Raw genomic sequence first — 21,445 nt, 5'->3', positions numbered from 1 at the left:
TACTTATTCAAAGACTCATTAGACTTCATAGTTACAGAAAACAGACTGATTACTGTCAGAGAGGGGTGGAGATTGGGGGCTATGTGAGAAAGGTGAAGAAATTAAGCAAAAACGAAGAGAGACTCATGAACACAGACAACAGTATGGTGATTGTCAGAGGGAAGGGGGTGTGGGAAGAGGTAGAAGAAAGCAAATGGGAGATAAATGGAGATGGGAAATAAAATTTAAAAAAATAATTTATTAGGCAAATATTCAGTGATTCTCACTAAGGCTAGGCATTGAAGAGGAAGTAGAAGGAAGGATGGTTTCTAGTCAGGCTGGAAGGAATCCAGGAAGGCTTCATGGAGGAAATAACTTTGCTGAATCTTGAAGGACTGGTAAAAATCACACAGGAAGAAAGAAGACAGAGGGAATAGCAGGTGCAGAGTCAGGAGGGTATAAGGACAATAGAGTTTGGGACTTGCTCACAGTTCCCTTGGGCCTGAGCAGAAACTGGAGAAGGTAGAGGTCAGAGGGGGAGGCACAGTGAGGCATGCTGAGAGCTGGATTTTATTTTGAGGGATTATCTCATGTGCCCCATTACTGTAGTCCCATTACTGTACTGGAGATGGGACTATTTGCCTGTTTACTAAATTGGCCTACACAGCTGTGTCTTTGAGTTCTTGCCTTCTACTTTTTAAGCATTTTAATTTCTTCCACAGCTTTCTTTTTTTCTGCTTTGTATGCACTGAGGGCTGGAAAATTAAGTAGCACAGCTTCTTAGAACTGTTTAAAATAAAAGATGTCCTTAACTGAGAGTCTGAATAATGAATATATTAATAAACTTCACAAGCTTAATTGAGGTTGCAGATTACATGTTTTCCCAGTAAGTGAGGAATGATAATATATTTATTTTTGCAAAGGAAATATGAGGCAGAAGAGAACTCTTGATGTTAGAGAAATGCTCACTATTTTGATGGTAGTCATAGCTTCATGAATATATACAAACTGTACACTTTAAATATGTGTATTTATTGTATGCCAATTGTACTCCAATAAAACTGTAAAAAAAAAATCAAAAAGGAGCCAAAATCCACTCTTCTCCTGAAAGGAAATCAATTCCCTAATCTACATAGCATTGAGTATGTGACTAAAAAAAATAAAAATAAAAAAGGGTGCTTCTACTTTTCCTTTTAAAACTTTCTGGAGATCACTCTAAGATGGCAATAATTCAAAAAAAAAAAGACCGTGGATCCCTGTGAGACCTGTTACTGGCCATCCAAAGCAGCTCAGAATGACAAATTTCCATATTCTAAAAGCACGCCAAGGAGATGACAGGAATCTGAAGCCAGAAGCATTCCCTCTGGTGAACAGTTACATTTACCAACCAAAGGAAATCAAGAGCCATTAAAAAGTTTTCAGCAGGGGTGTGACAATCTGTATGTTTTCCTTTTGCCTGGCTACCCAGGGACCCTGGAGCCCAGAACTGAGAGTTAGGAGGCTGTGTTGTTAGGTGGCTGTATTAGCTGTCCCCTTGAAAGATATTGAGGGCTGGAATTAAGTCAGTAAGAGTGGAATAGAGAGAATGAGGCTTCGTTATTATTATTTTAAAATATATTTTTATTGATTTCAGAGAGGAAGGGAGAGGGAGAAAGAGAAACATCAATGATGAAAGAGAAGCACTGATCAGCTGCCTCGTGCATGCCCCCTACTGGGGAACAAGCCTGCAACCTGGGCATGTGACCTGACTGTGAATTGAACCATGATCGCCTGGTTGACATGCAACCACTGAGCAACACCAGCTGGGCTTTTTTTTTTTTTTTTTTTTTTTTTAAGTTTCTCTGTTGATCTTAATGTGCATCAGGGATTGAAAATCACTTAGCAAGAGATTGTTGGCAGCAGTGGTGAGAGATGTGGAAAAGTAAAAGCAAAGCAGATGTTTCGAAGGGTCTACTGGGCCAGGTAGTGAGGTGCAAGGCAGGAGGCATACTTGCTGCGATCTTACGAGGCCATTTCCCTTTACTCTGCAGCTACCGACCCTGTCTGAGACATGCCACCTGACATGAGGACAAGGAAGACACTGGTGAGCTGCCACTCTGAGTGTGGGTTGCAGTGTGCACACTCTGGGAACGTGAGCAAAGGGCGTGATAACTGCTGAGCTTCCAATGACACCTTGAGACACACACGGTTCTTACTAGTAATCCAAGGAGCCTTAGGGAATATGGAAGTCCCCTTTGTAGAAAGCAAGCTAACAAAAGTACATTGGCTTGATCTTTCTTCTCCTAAAAGCTACCAACTACTTCTTCATTAAACAAGTGTCTTAGAAGAGGAGTCTACATTCGCTGCTTCCAGTTCCACATCCCCTCGCACTTGTCAGCCCCCACCTGGCACTCATGTTCTGCCCTCTCTGAGCAGGTTAATCAATCCCACAGTTTCGACCACAAACAGGGGTGATTCTCTCTTTTACCTCTGGTCCTGACCTTGTTCCTGGGTCTAACTGATATGAATTTCCCAATGCCCCTTGACTTCTCTTCCTGTGCGTCCTGCTGGCGTTTACAATTCAATATTGTTATTTAGAATTATCATACTCAATATTTTAACCTCAAATCTGCTTTTCTACTTATATCCTCTTGTCTTGATTAATGGCATGTAGGTGGTCATCTGAGCCAGATCCCTTGGAGTCATTTTTGATTCTCCTCTCCCTCACCAGTTTCCACCTCCAAAATGTCAATAAATGGTTTCTAAATTAATTAAGAGCTCACAAGAGTGCCAAGTCATTCTGAGAAATGACCGAGTATACTTGTGCACTTAGAGGTCGGATGTGAACTGGGAGTAATAAGTGGTTTAAGCAGCATAATTACCCATCCCGGATAAGGTAGTACTTCAGGATCTCATCGATCTTGGAAGTGGGGGTGGCAAAACAGCTCTCCACCAGGCTTTCCAAGCCGTTCACGTGCACCAAGGGCTCAATGCCAAAGTAGAGGGAGTCTCGAAGCTTGAGGGTGGGCAAAGCTTCCCGGTAAGGCTCTTCGAACTCGTGGTCCTTGAAGATCTCCAGAGTGAACGGGAAGATTCCATGACTGCGGCCCATGATTTCCAGCGGGGCGTTTCGAAGGTTGGGAACGTATCCTTCAGAAATGGTGTACAGGCGCGGGAACTCGCAGGTCACAGGGATCAGCAGTTTGCTCGTTCGGATGATGATGTCCCCGCTGCTCCCTGGGGTCTGCTTGGGTAGACCCGTCACAAGGTTGCTGGCCACGATCTTGTCATTTACCACCTGAGCCAGGCCAGGGCGAAGAGAGGAAAGAGATTTTACGTTCATTTCTACAGTTTCCCCCCCTCCTCTTAATCATAACATTCTCCAAACCTCAAAACACATTAGAAATTTGGTTGCTGAAGCCTGAAGCTTTTAAATAATTTTTTGCATATTACTTCATGGTCAACCCACACATTCCTTTGGAATATTACTCCTAAAACCTGAGCTATGCAGAATCAGCACATTCAAAGCTCGTATGTTTTAGGAGAGAGCAGCTTCTGAATGTTATTTTTTCTGTAATCCTAGACCTGGTGATCCTGCTGCAGCATGACCTTATGCTGACCTCATCCGCACGTAGTACTTCAGCTGCTACATGATTTCCAGTTATTTATGTCCAGCCTTGTCTGGCGCCTCACAGGGCATTTCCATGCTATTATGCACAGAGAGAATAAACACAACTTGCCTAAAGTGGGACCGCCTTCTCCTGGAACATCTCCTCCATATCTCACCCCAGGTCTTATTAGCACTCTGATTTTTTCTTAATCAGATTAAAAAAAACCCCAACTATTTGTTTAAATGATGACAAGGGCCTCTGCACTGATCCCCAGGATCCAGGTCCTCTTTTCCCCCTCCTTCCTGCACACGTCTGATGTCATCATCATGACAGTGCCTGCTGAACCCCAAGTCCTCACCCTAGGCACAAGGCAGATCTCTGAGAGCATCTCTCTTCCAGTTTTCTCCCCCAAAATGAATTCCTTGCCCGTCAGGCCCCAGTGCCCAGCATACACTTAGGGATTCTTGTCTCTGGGACTTTTTCATTTGTTTCCCATCTGAAATGCCCGTTCTTCTGCTCTCCGCCTTTCAACCACGTATCAACCACACTCATGCTTCCACCCCAGTTCAAGTCCTACTTGTCTTGGCTGTTCCAGGGTCTGTCCCTTTCTGGCTTCCTACAGCCCCTCTCACCTGGATCACTATCTCTTTTTTTATATTTTGTGTGTATAGTCATCTCAATACTACTGTATATGTTTCTAAAAATCAGGAATCTTTATTTTATATCCCTTAGACTCCCCAGCAGAGGGATGTGCACAGATTCCTGGATGAAAGTACAAACCTTTTGCCTCCACGTGGCTCAATACTTGGACTCATTGCTGCCTCATAAGTGGACTACCATGTATATCAGTTGCTTTCTTCAAGTGAGACAATACCGGTGCTGATGCACTCAGGACAATGTCTACACATGTTGGCGACCAGGCCATTTGAGAACAGAAATAGTGGAATTCGTTTTAACTTCCTATCCCCATGGTGCCAGGACCACAGCACATGCGCAATAATAGATTTGTTAAATGAGTGGCATTAGATTTTTTGAAATCCATTCTTTCATATGGAAACATTTCCTCTCAGACCAGCCATACCGCATACCTCTGTCAACCACCTCCCCAATGACCGGCTGTTGGTCATTCCCCAGTGTCCTCCAGGAGGAACCTACATCGACTACCGTGCCACACGTCTTGAGGGAGAAGAAGATGTTGATGTGGGTGCCATTGGACACTCCTCGGCAGGAGGTGTTGGTCAGGAAGAGCTCCAGACCGCCGACCAGGTCCCTGGGGACGCTCACTTCGATGGTGTTGGTCTTGCACAACACGGGGACTGCGGCAGAAAGGGGCTGCTGTTAGAACCGAGAACCTGAGTGAAGGCTTCTAGAAGGATTAATTTCACCATCATGCAGCTTCAGCTTTTTGTTCTATCCTCAAGGAAATCTATGAGGCTCTAAACAGGTTGGTGAATAAAACCAGGACTCCTAACTCCCAAAGCTGTGGTCAAATTATGCTCCTGAGTATATTACCCCCCAAATGAGTAACTAGTATGTTCAAGTTTCAATTTGACAGACATTTCAAAGCATGGCTAGCATAACTCCATGAACTGAGACACCCGGAGGATTAACTTTTAGCACAAACACAATTTATTGGCAATTCAGAAAACGACTGCTTTGATACAGGCTTAAATTATATAATGGTACCGCTTTGACTTTACTGTTAATTACTGCTCCATAAAACAGGTAATAAAAGCAGTGTTAATGCACTTGGGGAGGAGTTCTGAATTGTCTTTGTTCAGTAAACCATAACCCTGGCTATAAATTGCACTTTCACTGAATATAAAAAGGTTGCTTTTCCTCAGGGTTCCCATGTTCACTTCTTCCAACTCTACAAACACCCTAAAAGGAATATGTATGGGTACTGTGGAAATATGTGAGGAAAATATCAATGTTTGAGGACATATCATAACAAATGGTATAGTAAAAATAAATCAGAGATAGTTGCTCATTAAATATTTGCTGGATGAATGAAATAATGTTCTAGACAGAAATAACCAGATTTCCAGAAAACAGTTCTCAGAGGATTGTTGAGGCTTGTATTGTAAGTGCAGGAAGAAGAATCAGTTCTCTAGGGCTTTCAACTTAGTTTCACAGCCCAATAATCTGCTAGAAAATAGAAGAACTGCATTGATGTCTTACATTTCTAAATTGAGTATTAGTTTTACAATTAGTAACAGAAATTAGAGGGGGGAAATCAAAGATGAAAAAGCAAAGGAAACCAAATGATCTAGAAATCCCATTTCTGGATATTCTTCGAAAAGAATGAAAAGCAGGATCTCAAAAAGATATTTGCATGCCCACATCCATAGCAGCACCATTCACAATGGTCAAGAGGTAGAAGCAACCCGAATGTCCATCCATGAATGACTGAGTAAACAAATGTGGTATATCCATACAATGGAATATTATCCAGCCTTATAAAGGAAGGAAATCCTGTCATATGCTGCAACATGGATGAGCCTTGTGGCCATTAGGTTAAGTGAAATCAATCAGTCACAAAAAGACAAATACTGTATGCTGGGAGAGAGGGAAATGGGAAGTTATTAGTTATTTAGAAATGGGTGTAGAGTTGCAGATTTGCAAGGTGAACAAGTTCTGGAGATGTGTTATACAACCATGTGACTATACTTAACACTACTGAACTATACACTTAAAATTGGTTTGGATGGTACATTTTATGTTATATATTTTTCACCACACTTTTTAAAAAAGCAAAGTAAAATTGTCTTTTTGGTAATCTTTTCTTAGGTCTTTTCTCTTTTGAATGTTTCCAGAATGAAGATGCAGGGACACACACTGCTGAAAGAGCTGGCGTTCTAAAAGATGAGGATCTTGACACATCTGGGTGAGGAAGGCAGGGAGATGGGAGGGGGAGAGGAAGCATGAATCAGAGCAGAGGTCAAGCCCCTGCAAGTACTACCTTGGCAAGTGTGGTTGTCCTCAGACAGCACCAAGCCCCGGGGACATTCACACTGATAGCCCTGCTCAGACACAAGGCAAGAATGGCTGCAGCCGCCATTGCTATTGTGGCATCCTTCAATGTCTGCAATAAAAACCAAAAGAAAAGGGGATAATCTTGGAGCCCTCCTTCCCCGAAATTCTGGTTCTTGGGATGGCACTTTGCATCAGGGCTTAACTTTACTCGTCACTGGGGCCTAACAGTCACTGAGAAGTAGGAAAGCCCACAAAATACGTGTATTAAATGTTACAGCTATAAAGAGCAATCTTACAACATCCACAGCTCTACCCACTTAAGCTGGTCATTTTGTAGAATGCCCTTCAATCTGGATTTGTCTGTATTTTAATGATTACTATGTTTGGGGAAATGAAGACCCAAAAGTAATTTCTTAATTGCTGTAATATTTAGTTCGCTCAATTCAAAATTCTATAAGAGTATTATTGATGTAAAAGGAACAGAATAGAATTTGATTGGACCAGCTAGATGGATCGGAGTTTTTGCCAGTTGGTTGGATCCCCAGTCCTTCTGTTTCCCCATTGCTGCTGTAAACCACTTGTTATGTTACCCGCCCCTATTACCTTGCTACTCCCGGTGTGATCCTTAGAGTCAAAGCATAGGTGTCACCTTGAAGTTAGTTATTTAGAAATGCAATATCTTGGCCCAATCCCAGACCTCAACCAGAATCTGCATTCTGACAAGAACCCAGGTGATTTGTGGGCACATTAAAGTTTGAGAAACACAGAATACCCAGTTTTATTTTCCAAATATGTGGCTCTTTACCTCTTGCAAAATGCAACTCCCTTCTGTGAAACCTTGAGACAAAATTAACAGTGACTTCTATCTGCAAGCATCCTTGACGATGATGAACTCTCTGTCATTCCCTTACACAGCCACACTGTTACTCTCTTCTAACAGTGGGCAGTCTCATGAACAGCAGAAAATAAGCCAATGGCCTGGGCTCTTGATCTGAATCCTTCTTACCCATTCTCACCTTCGCAAGTTTTGCCATCACTTCTTAGCACACGGCCAGCCCCACACTCACAGCGATATGAATTCTTGAGGTTTACACAGATCTCACTACAGCCACCATTGTTTTGTTCACATTCATTTTCATCTGTAGAAAAGAAACACACCATTTACATGGTGCTGAGCAACTTAAACTCTCAACCCCCTTAGCAGAATCTCCACATCTTTTCATTTACTGCTGATACACTTTCCACAGCCCAACCCCCTGGCTGAGATCCAGTATAATCACTTCTATCAACCAGGACTCCTCAACTAAGTTATTTGTCCATCTGCCCTCTGCTGAAGCAGAAGGCACCTACGTCCTTGCCAATTCCCTCCTAAGGGCAAAGCTGTGGGGAAATAAAGTTCCTTTTGTCACCTACGTTCACCTATTTATTTGCATTGGTGAATCTCACTTTCTCCAATGAGCTCCTGAAGATTTACCAAATAAATAAAAACTTAGAAATCAAACCGTGTTTTAAAGGCATTAAGGGAATGTACATTACAGAAGAAAATATCTGACAACATTTCTGAGGCAGTTTTCTGCCATACATGAGCAACTGCCCTCGAAATTTCTCTTAAATGTTGGAATAGTCTCACATTGTACTTCATGATTGTCAAGTCATTGGAAGAATCTGATGAAAGAAGGGACTCTTGCCATAAAAAAATGCACAATTGGCAAAAAATGTCGACCCCCTTCCTTCTACAAACAAAAGAAAAGGAAGCGTGGGAGCTAAATTTGTCATGGCTTGGACATAGGACCTAAGCCAGGGACTGGGGTTTAAACACCCCCGAGGTGGCAGGAAGCATGGCCTTGGGCCTAGGGAAGGAGGTGACGGGCACTGAAACCCTGTCCAGGACCCTGGCAGGTCTCCCCATAATGAGTTGGGAGAAGCACTTTGCTGCGAGGCCCAGGGAGGCAGTAAGGAAGCTCTCTGCCTGAAGCTCTAGGAGAGGAAAAGCCTGCAGAAACCCCGGGAGCCCAAGCCCAGTCCTGCCAGGCTGACGTGTGAATTTACACTTCCCACATGGTGTGGGGATATTGCAGCCAGAAATGGATGTAAAATTTGGCCAGGATTGTGAAGTTTCTGTGATGCCTGACAGAGCATTTGAAAAACTGTTCTGCAGTAAAACTTCCATAAACCGGGTGATAAGAATAGAATCTCCCCACCCCCTGCCCCGAAAACAACAACAATTACATCAGAAAATGGTTTGCCATGAAATACTAACCATAAGGAAATAATTTCCTATAAGAGAGAGTTGGCAAGATAACAAAAAAGAGGCTTTGGGTTGGAGATAAACAAAATGATCCAGAAAAATCCATAGTATGAGGTTTTAAAAAATCACCAAACAGATAAAAAGAAGGATAGTTGCCCAGCTGGTGTGGCTCAGTGGTTGAGCGCCGACCCATGAACCAAGAGGTCCCTAGTTCAAGTCCTGGTCAGGGCACATGCCCAAGTTGAGGCTTGATCCCCAGTAGGGAGCGTGCAGAAGGCAGCCAAATGTTTCCATATATCCCTCTGCCTTCTTCTCTCTAAAAAATCAATAAAACATGTTTGTGTGTGTGTTTTTTTTTAAAGAATGGATAGCAACCAAAATAAGTGTGTAAAAGGATAAGAGAGAATTGAGAAACAAACATGTTTAACTTAAAAATATAGTCAATGAGATTAGAACCTTCAGTGGGTGGTAAGAGGCACGGCAGCCCTCCTGGAGGTGGCCACACCAGTGCTCAGGGCCGGCCTCTGTGGCAGGGCTGACCTGCTTACCTCAAGACTGATTGTTTTATGTGAAGGAGAAACGAGCTTCTACTTATTTAAGCCATTGTTATTTGGGGGCCTATTGTTATTTACAGCCTGACTTTGATCCTATGCCCAGCAATCCCACTTTTATGGGGTAAGGTATAACTTTTATGTTCATTTTAAGAACATACAAAGCTCTGCTACTTATTGTTATGGGTACATATATGAATAATAAAAGCATAAAAACAGAGACCAGAAGAACATGCACTAACTTCAAAACACTGACTCCCCCTGGAGGGTGAGAGAGAGAAATGAGATGGACTGAGATGACTTTACTTGTCTCTGTAAAATTTTATTTAAAAAAAAAAGAGAAAAACTTAACTATAGTCAAATCTGGTACATGAGTATCTGTTGTATTATTTTCCTATACTCTCCTCTCTGCCTGAAAAAAATTACATAATTTAAACTAAGTAATAAAAACTATACTACATTAAAGAAAAAAAAAAAAACTAGGGGAAAATTGACACATGCACATAAATAAACTTTGCCTCTAATTTCAGGGAATTCATGATCTCCCTGAAACTGAGGGACAGACTCCAGGTAGGTACTTGGGTCTGTTCCCTAGGTACTGGTAAGTAAAGACGTCCAAGATAAATTGTTAAGCAAGAGACATGTATGATGTGTATGATATTTGACCTTTGGTGTAAAAAAGGGGCAATAAATTAACATCTATATTTGCATTTTTATACCTGCCTGAGAAAACCCTGGAAGCACATAAGAAAATAATACAAGAGTTTACTTGGAATGGGGTGAGGAGGAAATGGGACAAATGGAGAGAGCTAGACATTTCACTGTATACCTTTCGTGCTATTTAATTTAGAAACTATCCTATATAATAAAAGGCTAATATGCAAATTGACCCAACAGCAGAACGACCGGTTGTTATGACGTGCACTGATCACCAGGGGGCAGATGCTCAACGCAGGAGCTGTCCCCTGGTGGTTAGTGTGCCAGAAGCTGGGCTCATGGCTGGCAAGTGCAGTGGCGGTGGTGGGAGTCTCTCCCGCCTCTGTATCAGTGCTAAGGATGTCTGACTGCTGGCTTAGGCCCGTTCCCCGCCATCAGTCGGACATGCCCTGAGGGCTCCCAGACTGTGAGAGGGCACAGACCAGGTTGAGGGATCCCCCGAATGCACAAATTTCGTGCACTGGGCCTCTAGTTTAAATATATTACCTATTCACAGAGAAACCAAGATGGCAGCATAGGTAAACACCTAAACTGCTGCCTCGCACAACAATTTCAAAACTACAACTGAAAGACAAAACGGACATCATCCAGAACCATGGGAAGGCTGGCTGAGTGGAAATTCTACAACTGGAAGGAAAGGGAAAAGCACACTGAGACTCAGAGGAGCTGCGGGATGCAGAGGTAGTGAGACGCGTGCTGAAGATCCCGACTGCACTGAACTCCAGTTCCGGGTGAGACTCTGGGGACCCAGACTCATATGGGGTGAAACTGGACTGTCAGGAAAGAGAAAAGCACACTGAGACTCAGAGGAACTGCGGAAGGCAGAGGTACCGAGGCACGTGCGCGGAGAGGGCGGGCAACTGAGTACACGGCTGGCTTTCTCAAGCGGGAGGGAGACAAAGCTCCCGACTGCACTGAACTCCAGTTCTGGGCGAGACTCTGGGGACCCAGACTCATTCAGGGAGAAACTGGACTGTCTGGCAGCGGGCGGAACTTGAGGGCGGCTTTCTCTCAGAGGTGCTTGCAGCGATTACCACGGGACACTGAGACACAGGGGCCTCACAGGGCAGGGCTGATGGGAAACCAATGCTGTCTGCTCCGCCCTGAGACTCCACCCCATCCAAGCTGAGCACAGAGGCTTTTGCAAGTCTTGTCTCATAAGGGTGTCTCCAGCACAGAAGATCTCCCAGCGTAGACACAGCTGATCCTCACAACCAATTGGACTGGAGGTCAATTCCTCCCAGTGATACCAACAACAATCAAGGCTTAACTACAACAAGACTGTGCACACAGCCCAAAAAGGGGTGCACCAAGAGTGTCCACCTCAGGTAACTGGGTAGGCTGAGCCACTGGGCCCTATAGGACACCTAGCACACAAAGCCACTCTATCAACTCAGGGAAGCAGCCAAAATGCGGAGAAAAAGAAACAGATCACAAATGAAAGAAATGGAGGAAAGCAAACAACTGGATATGGAGTTCAAAACCACGGCTGTAAGGTTGTTCAAGAATTTTCTAGAAAAGGCCAATAAATTTAGTGAGACCCTTGAGGATATGAAAAAGGACCAACTAGAAATTAAGCATACACTGACTGAAATAAAAATATTATACAGAGACCTAACAGCAGACTAGAGGATCGCAAGAATCAAGTCAAAGATTTGAAATACAAAGAAGCAAAAAACACTCAACCGGAAAAGCAAAAAGAAAAAAAGAATCCAAAAATATGAAGATAGTGTAAGGAGCCTCTGGGACAACTTCAAGCGTACCAACATCAGAATTATGGGGGTGCCAGAAGAAGAGAGAGAGCAAGATACTGAAAACCTATTTGAAGAAATAATGACTGAAAACTTCCCCCACCTGGTTAAAGAAATAGACTTACAAGTCCAGGAAGCACAGAGAACCCCAAACAAAAGGAATCCAAAGAGGACCACTCAAAGACACATCATAATTAAAATGCCAAGAGCAAAAGACAAAGAGAGAATATTAAAAGCAGCAAGAGAAAAACAGTTAGTTACCTACAAGGGAGCCCCCATATGACTGTCAGCTGATTTCTCAACAGAAACTATGCAGGCCAGATGGGAGTGGCAAGAAATATTCAAAGTGATGAATAGCAAGAACCTACAACCAAGATTACTCTACCCAGCAAAGCTATCATTCAGAATTGAAGGGCAGATAAAGAGCTTCACAGATAAGAAAAAGCTAAAGGAGTTCATCACCACCAAACCAGTATTATATGAAATGCTGAAAGGTATTCTTTAAGAAGAAGAAGGAGGAGAAGAAGAAGAAGAAGAAGAAGAAGAAGAAGAAGAAGAAGAAGAAGAAGAAGAAGAAGGTAAAGATAAAAATTATGAACAACAAATACATATCCATCAACAAGTGAATCTAAAAATCAAGTGAATAAAAAATCTGATGAACAGAATAAACTGGTGAATATAATAGAATCAGGGGCATAGAAAGGGAGTGGACTGACAATTCTCGGGGTGGAAAGGGGTGGAGGGGGTGTGGGAAGAGACTGGACAAAAATTGTACACCTATGGATGAGGACAGTGTGGGGGGGGTAAGGGCAGAGGGTGGGGTGGGTACCGTGTGGAGGGGAGCTATGGGGGAAAAAAGAGGAACAATCGTAATAACTTGAACAATAAAGATTTATTAAATAAAAAAAGGAAAAAATAAATATATTACTTATTCAAAGTTATCTATATATGTATAAAGAATAATATGCAAATTAGGCCGGGACACCATAAAGATCATGACCACCTCAGGAGGAGGGGCCGGGCGTGGCCCTGAGCCTGAGAGAACTACATGCAGGGGGCGGGGGGCAGCCCAGCCCCCAGCAGCCCTGGAGCGGAGGCAGGGGGGAGCATCCAAGCCTCTGCCACCACCAGGCCCCAGCAGCCTGAAGTGGAGGCAGGGGGTTGTGCCCAAGCCGCCGCTGCCCAGCCCCAGCAGCCCCAGATCAGCCCGCAGAGGGAGGCCAGACTGCAGCTTAGGCCCACAGGGAGCGGGCCTAAGCCATCAGTAGGACATCCCCTGAGGGCTCCCAGACTGTGAGAGGGGCAGGCTGGGCTGAGGGACCACCAAATTTTGTGCACCGGGCCTCTAGTATTAAAATAAAGGCGAAAAAAATGAATGAATTAGACTTATTGTGGTGATCACATCGTAAAGTATATAGATGTCGAATCCTTATCCTATCTAATAAAAGAGTAAAATGCAAATTGACTGTCACTCCAAGACACAAGATGGCCACCCCCAGTGGTCAAAGATGGCTGCCCCCATGTGGACACAAGATGGCCACCACAAGGTGGCCTGCAGGGGAGGGCAGTTGTGGGCAGTGAGGGGTGACCAGGCCAGCAGAGGAGGGCAGTTGGAGGTGACCAGGTCAGCAGAGGATGGCAGTTGGAGGGAACCAGGACTGCAGAGAGGGAGTTAGGGGTGACCGGACCAGCAGAGAAGGGCAGTTAGGGGTGACTAGGTAGGCAGGGGAGGGCAGTTAGGGGCAATTGGGCCAGCCAGGGAGCAATTAGGCGTTGATCAGGCTGGCAGGGGAGTGGTTAAGGGGTGATCAGGCTGGCAGGCAGAAGCGGTTAGGGGCAATCAGGTAGAGGCAGCGAGTGGTTGGGAGCCAGCAGTCCTGGATTGTGAGAGGGATGTCCGTCTGCCCGGTGGGATTGGGCCTAAACGGGCGGTTGGACATCCCTTAAGGGGTCCCAGATTGGAGAGGGTGCAGGCTAGGCTGAGGGACACCCCCCCCCCCACCGTGCATGAATTTCGTGTACCGGGCCTCTAGTGTTGTATATATGAAACTAATATAATATTGTATGTCAATTATACTTAAAAACCATAAATAAGAGAAATGAACGAACAAGTCCTGCCTTTAAATAAAAGCCAAATATTTTCCAACCAATGTGTGTCTATGCATGTATTGTGCAAGGGGTGAGGGGAAACTACAGGAACCATTGTCTCCTGCACCCCAAACATTTTGGCATTAAGTCACATAGTCAAAATGGACCTTGTAAGAGCGGTAACAACTGTTGTGGGAGGGCTAAACATGCTCCATTGCATGGTCAATGGGGCTCATTTAGGAGACGAAAGAACAATAGCTTTTGTTAAATAAGCCATTTATACGCCTTTCACTCTAATTCCCTAACCCATTCTAATCTGTTACTGTTCTTCTTGAGAAGGTGTGGGGCAGGCCTCCCCTTTCTCACTAGACTTCCTTTTTTTTTAAAAAAATATATTTCTTTATTGATTTCAGAGAGAAAGGAAGAGGGAGAGATAGAAACATCAATGATGAGAGAGAATCATTGATTGGCTGCCTCCTGCATGCCCCCTACTGGGGATCGAGCCCGCAACCCAGGTATGTGCCCTTGGCCGGAATCGAACCTGGGACCCTTCAGTCTGTAGGCCAACGCTCTATCCACTGAGCCAAACTGGCTAGGGCTCACTAGACTTCTTTTAAGTCCATTTGAGTCTGAATACAAAAAGATTCATAACATTAAAGGGAAAAGAAAGGATCTCCAGTCTTGGGTTTTTCAACTTTATTTTCTTCCAGTTATAGACAACAAAGCATATACAATTAAACAACTGGATTTCCCACAAGTAATCTGACTCCTCTTTCTTGCTACTCAGAGAAACCAAAAGTATATTAATGAAGCTGTAGGAGTCCGTCCTTAGATAATTGTAGACCAAAGCTATCCAATAGAAATACAAAGCAAACTACACAAGTAATTAAAATCTTTCTTATAGTTATATTTAAACATTTCTTAAAAGAAAATGGTAAAATTAATTTTAATAAATACTTCATTTAATTCAATATGTCCATAATGTTTCACCTCAATATATAATCAATATTAAAATTATTGAGATATTTTACACTTTTTAAACTAGTCTTTGAAATCCAGTGTATATTTTATACTTATAGCCTATCTCAATTTGCATGCTAAATTTTCATGAGAAATACTTGATCTGTATAGAACCATAAAATTTACAGTTGGTTACTCAAGTTATTCCAAATATTTTTGGTTTTTCAATGACTGAATCAAGTATCAGTTTTTAAATTAAAATTAAGTAAAATTAAAATTCCGTTTTTTAGTCACTCTATTTCAAGAGCTTCATAACCACCCATGGCCAGGGACTCCTGTATTGCACAGAATGATTCTAGACTACACCTAAACGTGGCATAAATCTGGCTTCAAGGTTTAGTTATGAACTACAAGGGCAAACACCATTCCAGGTGTTCTGAGGCACAGACCGGAAAAACGATGGAGGTCTGAGTCAGGAAGAGTTTTTGATTTGTCCCTTTGATCTTTAAATAGCTTGTTTCTACTTCAACATTAGTTTCTTACCAAAGCATGTCTGCCTGTCGGGGCCCAGCACGGTCCCTGGAGCGCACCTGCACTCGCTGGTATCCAAGCAGCTGCCGTGGCAGTCCTCATCGCAGATGTCATAAAAATCTATGGAAGGATAAAGATGACCTTTTGTGATGGACTAGGACCAGAGGACCCTTATTCCTGAGTTCAATCATGGGATACTAGCTTCTAGCCAACATCCAGAGAACCCTCATTGTTCAAGGATTACATAAACCCAATGGAAAGACATACCACCCAGGAACATCTTTTGTCATTTTGATCAATGATTCCCAACTTCAGATCCACAGGTCCTTGGTTGGCCATAGATTCTGCAAACCTAATACCTTACAAATATGAGCTATGGGTTAAATAAACATTACCTCATATCACATAACCCATGGACACAGACAATAGTGGGGTGAAGGCCTGGGGAGGGGACAGGAGTGAGGAGGAGGGAGTCAATGGGGGGAAAAAAGGGACATTGGTAATATTTTCAATAATAAAGATAAATTTAAAAAATAAATAAACATTATCTTCTACTTTTCTATATGCTCTATTTTTAAAATATATGTAATTGAGGGGACTGAGAAAACAAAAATTTATTTAAAAGTATTACTGACCTAAAGTAGCTTCTTCCCATATAATTTTTTTTTAAAAAAATCAATGGATACTAAGCACAATGCTATAACATGGATGTCTAATATATATTTTAAAAAGGGATTCTCCATACTCAAAAATGTTGGAAATCTTCTACTTAGATAACCTAAATCAACATTTCATTTTCTAATGACTTGTTCAAAAGGAGTGAAGACAAAATAAAGCAGAAATTATCAAAGGCGTAGCTCCTTTCCCTTTCTATTCTACAGGAATTTTTCAGAAATTTAAGAAGAGAACTCAGAAATCACAACCTGGAGGTATATGTGGCCCTATATCCATGTTATTCAGACTCTGAGATACTACCATAACTGAATTTCCTATGGCACTTTTCTCCTTGATGCCTTGTTGGGGAGGATAAAGAGCACAGAGAAGGTACTCACGGCCACAGTAGACATGAAAGCAGACACTTGGCTTGGTCAGACGATACACATAGTAGCCTCCAGGGCAAGCCTTGACCTCCACCGTGGTGTTCCAGAGGCAGCAGTTCCTATTGAAGCTCGCACAGGCCTGGCGTTGCACGATGCCATCATCTTCTAGAGGGTGACTGCCATTGAGCCAGACAGGTGCGTGGGTTCCACAGTGGTTTTCTGGTATGCAAAAGGTGGGCATGGCATCCCCCGCCATGCCTGTGAAGCGGTACCACTCCCCATCCACATGGTTGTCACATAGAGGTGGACCTTGAGATTCATCCAATTGGTGGTCAGTGTTCCTCCAGGGCTCATTCAAACTGATGTAAGCAGAACAAGGATCTAGGGCTGGGAAGGAAAAGGACACCTCAGAGGCATCTTGTGATATTTCAGATCACAGAGACAACATCCTGGGTCCACCTTCTTGGTCTTGCATTTTGGCTTTCTGGGGTTCAGAAAGAAATAATCTAAAGTTCCAAAAAAGTAGCTGTTTAAGATTCCCCAAGTTGACTTACACATGTTTCACAAATGCCTTTTATGAAATTATTTCAAATCTATCTAAGGTTCAGTGTTACCATTGGGCTAAATTTTTCATCCATGGTAATCAATTGATGGAAAGAGAGTTGCTCAGAACCAGGGAGGTTAGTGTTGCAGTCTCATTGAACTCTGCTCTGGTCAGACAATATTCTGAGTATTGTGTTCACACCTGGAGGCTATACTTTAGGAAAGTAATGGACAAACTTGGTATCCAGAGGAAGGTGACCAGACTTGGAAGGAAGCCTAAAATTATTTACTGGAGGAAGAAGCTGAGAACTATAGTTTGGAGAAAAAAAGACTGAAAAATATGCATATCACTTTTCAAACATCTGGATTGGGCTTGTGGAAGAGAAATTAGGTATTCTGTTACAAAAACAAGAACAAATTGTTATGGGGAAGCACATTTCGTTCAGTTACCCAATAATGGAGAGGAATGGATGACTCTTTGGAAATTTTCAAAAAATATTTGGATGTTCATTTGTAGGCAAGATTATAGATGGAATTTTGCACTAGGGGGAAGCTTGATTTGATAATGCATGTGTAAAACTCATTCCACTGAAAAGGAAAAGGCCTCTGGCACATGTCAGCTGCTTTGAAATATACAGATTACTGGCAAGTAGTTCCCTAAGATAGTTTCAAAGTGAATATATTCCATCAGCTTATTGAAAATATTGTAAACTTTATATATTCACAATTAGCCATGCATCACTGTGGATAATAGAGTAGAATTTTCAAGCATGCATTTTTAGCACATGGACAAATATCTCATCAAAAACATTTTAATGACCAAAGACATCAATATCCCCAATATCCTCACTGCTTCCCTCAATTTCAGAGAAACATTGAATTAATGTAGGCAAATTGTCTGTATGAACCTATAAAACCCAGGAGTTCTATAAAGGAGACTAGCCATAGAGTACTGTCCTTTTTAATGCATGTCAAGCTTACTTAACTGATATTGTAGACAGGGAATTCACATGACGGCTGATACATTTTGTGGGCAGGAATTTCAGCATTAGCAAACAATGCACAATAATTAAATGTAAATGGACCAGGATCATAAAATCTAAGTTGTCTAGAAAATATTTTGGATTTTCCCAGTCTACATTTCAAACTCAAGTTTACTCTCTAAACTTCACCCGTATAGAGAGGCGTGTGTAGCTTAGTGCTAATGCCCAATGAGCATATGACAGTTTGGGACAGGAAATAAGTAGGATATTGCACTTTCTGGAAATAACACATTTGCAGAGTTGCACATGGCAGGGCAACCGTCTCCTTTACAAGGGTCCCTGCGGTACCCCAAGTGTGTCCAATTCACAGTTTGCTGTCCCTTCAGGGGAAGAAGTGTCCTCATAGACTCTCTCCCCTCTCAAAAGGGGAAAATTCCTTCATCTGCTCTCCCAGCTGTGTGGGTTTTCAGGGAAGTTTCACAGGTGATCATAAATTCATAGAAATATTTGGTTCATTTCCTTGGCTCTAATTTTATAAGACATGGTTAGGTACTCAACTTGTAATGGCTTTTACTGAAATTCCTAAACTTCCCTCAATAACTATTTCAGGAATTATAAAGTTTTTCCATAAATTCAACTGTCATTTTTTGTGCTATTTGTTAAAAATTCACTTTCTCTCCTGTTGTAGGGGAGATATGGCACAAATAGGAAAATTTTTCCTATTGTGTCCTTTAAAATAAATAAATGATATATTTTAAAAAGTTACCCACCCAATATTTCTAACATTAAGTATACATATTCATCTTTTCATCTCCAACCCCTTTTAAGGCAGTACTTCAATCCTTTAATAATCTGTTAATTCCTGTTTTCAGTCTCTCATCGTGGAGGACAGAGCTTGGTATAATGCATATGGCATCCTAAATTGTGGATATATATACACTCCTCAAATGGAAGTGCTTCAGAAAGAACAGCCTTGTGGTTTCCTTTCAAATGTCGAGTCAGGAGCACCCTCCTCCCGCCCTCTTGCCTGCCAGCCGCCCTGCCAGCCACCCCTCTAGGGCCCCGACTCTGGTGACAAGGGATGGCTGTGCACCCCAGGGCCGGCACCTCGCACCTCGCGGTGACCCAGCGCTGAGAGATAATGTCAACGTCCCGCCCTTTGTTCCAAGGTTTGCAGAGCCAGAGTCTCCAACCCTTACGCCCTCCTCACCCCACGCCGCCCCTCCCATCAGGCTCAGTGCTGGAGCCCCCTCTTCTCCCGTCCTTCTCCTCACTCCCTGCCTTCTTCCCCGTCAACCACTTGGCTTCCCTCTTCCCCACCTACTCTCCTTTCCTTCCCTACTTCTTTCCTCTCACTTCCCCTGTCAAACCCAGACAAGCATTCCCCGCCCCTCCCCTCACCACCCTTTCCCTCTGTGGTGTGTGTGCGTGTGTGTGTGTGTGTGTGTGTGTGTGTGTGTGTGTGTAGTAGAAGCCTGGGGAGGGAGAGGTGTATGATTGGGAGGTGCAGGAGGTGTGTGTGTGTGTGTGTGTGTGTGTGTGTGTGTGTGTAGTAGTAGTAGTAGTAGTAGTAGCCGCCTGGGAAGGGAGAAGGTGTGTGATTGGGAGGTGCAGGAGGGGTGTGTGTGTGTATGTGTGTGTGTGTGTGTGTATGTGTGTGTGTGTGTGTGTATGTGTGTGTGTGTGTGTGTGTGTAGTAGTAGTAGTAGTAGTAGTAGCCTGGGAAGGGATAAGGTGTGTGATTGGGAGGTGCAGGAGGTGTGTGTGTGTGTGTGTGTGTGTGTAGTAGTAGTAGTAGCCTGGGAAGGGAGAAGGTGTGTGATTGGGAGGTGCAGGAGGGGTGTGTAGTAGTAGTAGTAGTAGTAGTAGTAGTAGTAGTAGTAGCCTGGGAAGGGATAAGGTGTATGATTGGGAGGTGCAGGAGGGGTGTGTGTGTGTGTAGTAGTAGTAGTAGTAGCCTGGGAAGGGAGAAGGTGTGTGATTGGGAGGTGCAGGAGGTGTGTGTGTGTGTGTGTGTGTGTGTGTGTGTGTGTAGTAGTAGTAGTAGTAGTAGTAGTAGCCTGGGAAGGGAGAAGGTGTGTGATTGGGAGGTGCAGGAGGTGTGTGTGTGTGTGTGTGTGTGTGTGTGTGTGTGTGTAGTAGTAGTAGTAGTAGTAGTAGTAGTAGTAGCCTGGGAAGGGATAAGGTGTATGATTGGGAGGTGCAGGAGGCACTGTGGAGAGTAAGAAAGGAAAGGTAATGGGAAGGGGAGTGGAAGTTGAGGGGACGAAGACTTTTGCTTAAGAGGCTCTTGGTTGTTCTAGCAGCAGATTCAGGGTGATTAAACTGAGCTCAGCCCCATCTTTTTAAAATAGACTAAATAGCAGAGAAGATGGTACAAAGAGGTCCCGCCACACCTAACCTGGTTTCCCTATTATGATACCTCATACATGGTACCTTTGCCACAATTAATGAACCAATGTTGCTACATTATTATTAACTCGAGTACATAGTTTTTAAGATTTTCTTCAGTTTTGCCTTTGTCTTTCGTTCAGGGCACCACATTACATTTAGTTTTCATGTCCTTGGGGTCTCAAGCCTATTTTTTTTTTTTTTGGAAATTTGATATTAGATGGTATTGAATTATTGTTTTGGTGGTTTTTTTTCAAGCCTATTTTTAATGTGAATCCTTAAAGGTGCTAGAGCAAGGCCTGAGTTCCTCAGGGTCAATAAAATACTGAGCTACTCAAAAGAAGGACTGTTCTCTCCATCTCAACCTGCCCTCTCACTCTCGTCTAATTGGAATTTAAATTCTATTGGAGGAAGGAGAGAGACATTTACTAGTAAGTGGAATTGCAGCTTAGTCTTGTTGGCCAGTTTTGTGCCAACCCTGAGGAGAGACAGTTTATGATTCACTCAGTCTGTGCAAAAAGTCTTATTTTCAGATGTCAAGACTACGGAGTTTGATTTACCAGATCTGTACCTTTCATGGGGCTATAGCTTTCAGTCAGTCTCTGGAAGTCATTAAAGAAAAAAAAAATCTATCCTTAACTCTAAAAATCATTGTTTTGCTCTTGAAGTTGTAACTATAAAAGTGCCTTGCATATAAAAGGTTAGAATTCCTATTACGCATACTCCAAGCAATATTTAGCTAGTGGAAAGCTGCTGGATATGGCTGATCCATGGAAATTTTGGCTGCCCAGGCAAGAGACTAAATGGAACATGAACAGAAATTCTGTGAAAATATATGTTCATAGGTTTTCAATGACTAGACCCAGTATCGAAGATACTGGATTCTAGCTCTTAGTAATCTGTACATAACAGCAATTTCCTACAACAAAAAGCTCAGTATGCCAAGTACTTGATACTAGACTCACCCATTGGTGCCGCAGGTGTAACTGTGATGAAGAAGCAGGTGAGAAGCAGGAACTGAGGCATCCTTCTGGATCAGCCACCAGACACCGACTGGAAAATCCTCTTAATTCCAGTTTTCCCTCTGTCCCCTTCTT

The 21,445-nt window shown here is 43.0% G+C and overlaps 1 protein-coding gene across 3 annotated transcripts in view; it reads right to left on the bottom strand.

Annotated features, from left to right (window-relative positions):
- OIT3 (oncoprotein induced transcript 3) overlaps positions 1–21,445 on the bottom strand; it is a 27,442-nt gene extending 5,997 nt beyond the window's left edge. The window contains exons 1-7 of one of the 3 annotated variants that reach the window (XR_013959103.1): positions 21,314–21,408; positions 16,444–16,818; positions 15,404–15,511; positions 7,562–7,684; positions 6,532–6,654; positions 4,725–4,885; positions 2,841–3,256 (exon numbers count right to left, since the gene is read on the bottom strand). Coding sequence is in view for 2 of the 3 variants with exons in the window: in XM_080642569.1 (XP_080498695.1) it covers positions 2,841–3,256; positions 4,725–4,885; positions 6,532–6,654; positions 7,562–7,684; positions 15,404–15,511; positions 16,444–16,818; positions 21,314–21,374 (1,367 nt within the window). In the remaining variant the exon portion in view is untranslated. Of the gene's footprint in view, positions 1–2,840; positions 3,257–4,724; positions 4,886–6,531; positions 6,655–7,561; positions 7,685–15,403; positions 15,512–16,443; positions 16,819–21,313 lie in introns of all 3 variants that reach the window. The other 2 variants (XM_080642569.1, XM_080642570.1) reach the window with 2 other exon arrangements.

Source organism: Plecotus auritus (genome assembly GCF_963455305.1).
Source record: "Plecotus auritus genome assembly, chromosome: 9".
Classification (NCBI taxonomy): Eukaryota; Metazoa; Chordata; class Mammalia; order Chiroptera; family Vespertilionidae; genus Plecotus; species Plecotus auritus.
This window is presented reverse-complemented; position numbering and strand designations above follow the sequence as displayed.